The sequence below is a fragment of the Penicilliopsis zonata genome, assembly GCF_001890105.1.
Source record: "Penicilliopsis zonata CBS 506.65 unplaced genomic scaffold ASPZOscaffold_227, whole genome shotgun sequence".
NCBI classification, from domain to species: Eukaryota; Fungi; Ascomycota; class Eurotiomycetes; order Eurotiales; family Aspergillaceae; genus Penicilliopsis; species Penicilliopsis zonata.
In genome coordinates this window covers 1-1,635 of record NW_019209123.1, presented here as the reverse complement: position 1 = coordinate 1,635, position 1,635 = coordinate 1, and the positions used below count along the sequence as shown (strand labels likewise).

The window sequence follows — 1,635 nt, the reverse complement described above, 5'->3', positions numbered from 1 at the left end:
AAAAAAAATTTTTTTATGAATTTTTCAATATTATTATTTCTAATTGGAATATTAGGTTTCGTTTTAAATAGAAAAAATATAATACTAATGTTAATTTCTATAGAAATTATGTTATTATCTATAACATTCTTAATATTAATTAGTTCACTTAGTTTTGATGACATTTTAGGACAAACATTTGCTGTTTATATTTTAACAATAGCAGGAGCAGAATCTGCAATAGGTTTAGGAATTTTAGTTGCATACTATAGATTAAGAGGAAGTATCTCAATACAATATAGATAATGTATTTAACTTTAATAATTTTACCTTTATTAGGTTCTATAGTTTCAGGTTTCTTTGGTAGAAAAGTTGGAGTTAGTGGAGCACATTTAATAACATGTACTTCAGTAATAACAACAACATTATTAGCCATAGTAGCATTTATTGAAGTAGGTTTTAATAATATACCTGTAACAATAAATGTAGCAAGATGAGTAGATGTAGAATCATTATATGTACTATGAAACTTTAGATTTGATTCATTAACAGTATCTATGTTAATACCAGTATTAATAGTATCAAGTTTAGTACATATATACTCAATAAGTTATATGAGTCATGATCCTCATAATCAAAGATTTTTTAGCTATTTAAGTTTATTCACTTTCATGATGATTATTCTTGTAACAGGAAATAATTATTTATTAATGTTTGTTGGTTGAGAAGGTGTAGGTGTTTGTTCATATCTTTTAGTAAATTTCTGATTTACTAGAATAGCTGCAAATCAAAGTTCTTTATCTGCCTTTTTAACTAATAGAGTAGGTGATTGTTTCTTAACTGTAGGTATGTTTGCTATATTATGATCTTTTGGTAATATAGATTATAGTACAGTTTTTGCATTAGCTCCTTATTATAATGAAAATATTATAACTTTAATAGGAATTTGTTTATTAATAGGTGCTACAGCTAAAAGTTCACAAGTAGGTTTACATATTTGATTACCACAGGCTATGGAAGGTCCTACACCAGTATCTGCTTTAATACATGCTGCTACAATGGTTACAGCTGGTGTTTATTTATTAATGAGATCTTCTCCTTTAATTGAATATAGTTCAACTGTTTTAGTATTATGTTTATGATTAGGTGCTATAACTACAGTATTTAGTTCTTTAATAGGATTATTCCAACAAGATATTAAAAAAGTTATTGCTTATTCTACTATGAGTCAATTAGGTATGATGGTTATAGCTATAGGTTTATCAAGTTATAATTTAGCATTATTTCATTTAGTAAATCACGCTTTCTATAAAGCATTATTATTCTTAGGTGCTGGTTCAGTTATTCATGCAGTAGCAGATAATCAAGATTTTAGAAAATATGGAGGTTTAAGACCATTTTTACCTTTAACTTATTCAGTTATGTTAATAGCTTCATTAAGTTTAGTAGCTATACCTTTTATGACAGGATTCTATTCTAAAGATTTTATTTTAGAATCTGCTTATGGTCAATATTATCTATCTAGTATTATTATTTACTTTGTAGCTACTATAGGTGCTATGTTTACTACACTTTATTCAGCTAAAGTTTTATATTTAACATTCTTAACTAATCCTAATGGGCCTTTAGTTAGTTATAAACACGCACATGAAGGTG

At 26.2% G+C, this 1,635-nt stretch overlaps 2 protein-coding genes across 2 annotated transcripts; both read left to right on the top strand.

The window, feature by feature from the left end:
• Nucleotides 1–15: 15 nt before the first annotated feature.
• On the top strand, nt 16–285 carry ASPZODRAFT_78154 (hypothetical protein; the record flags this gene model as incomplete). Its single annotated transcript, XM_022730221.1, has 1 exon — nt 16–285. The coding sequence occupies one exon, from the start codon at nt 16–18 to the stop codon at nt 283–285; it is 270 nt and encodes an 89-aa protein (XP_022576485.1).
• ASPZODRAFT_155594 (hypothetical protein) lies at nt 285–704 on the top strand (the record flags this gene model as incomplete). The annotated part of the gene is made up of 3 exons (XM_022726232.1): nt 285–431; nt 481–482; nt 515–704. 3 exons carry the CDS (start codon nt 285–287, stop codon nt 702–704), a joined length of 339 nt encoding a protein of 112 aa, XP_022576484.1.
• Between the last annotated feature and the right edge of the window lie 931 nt (nt 705–1,635).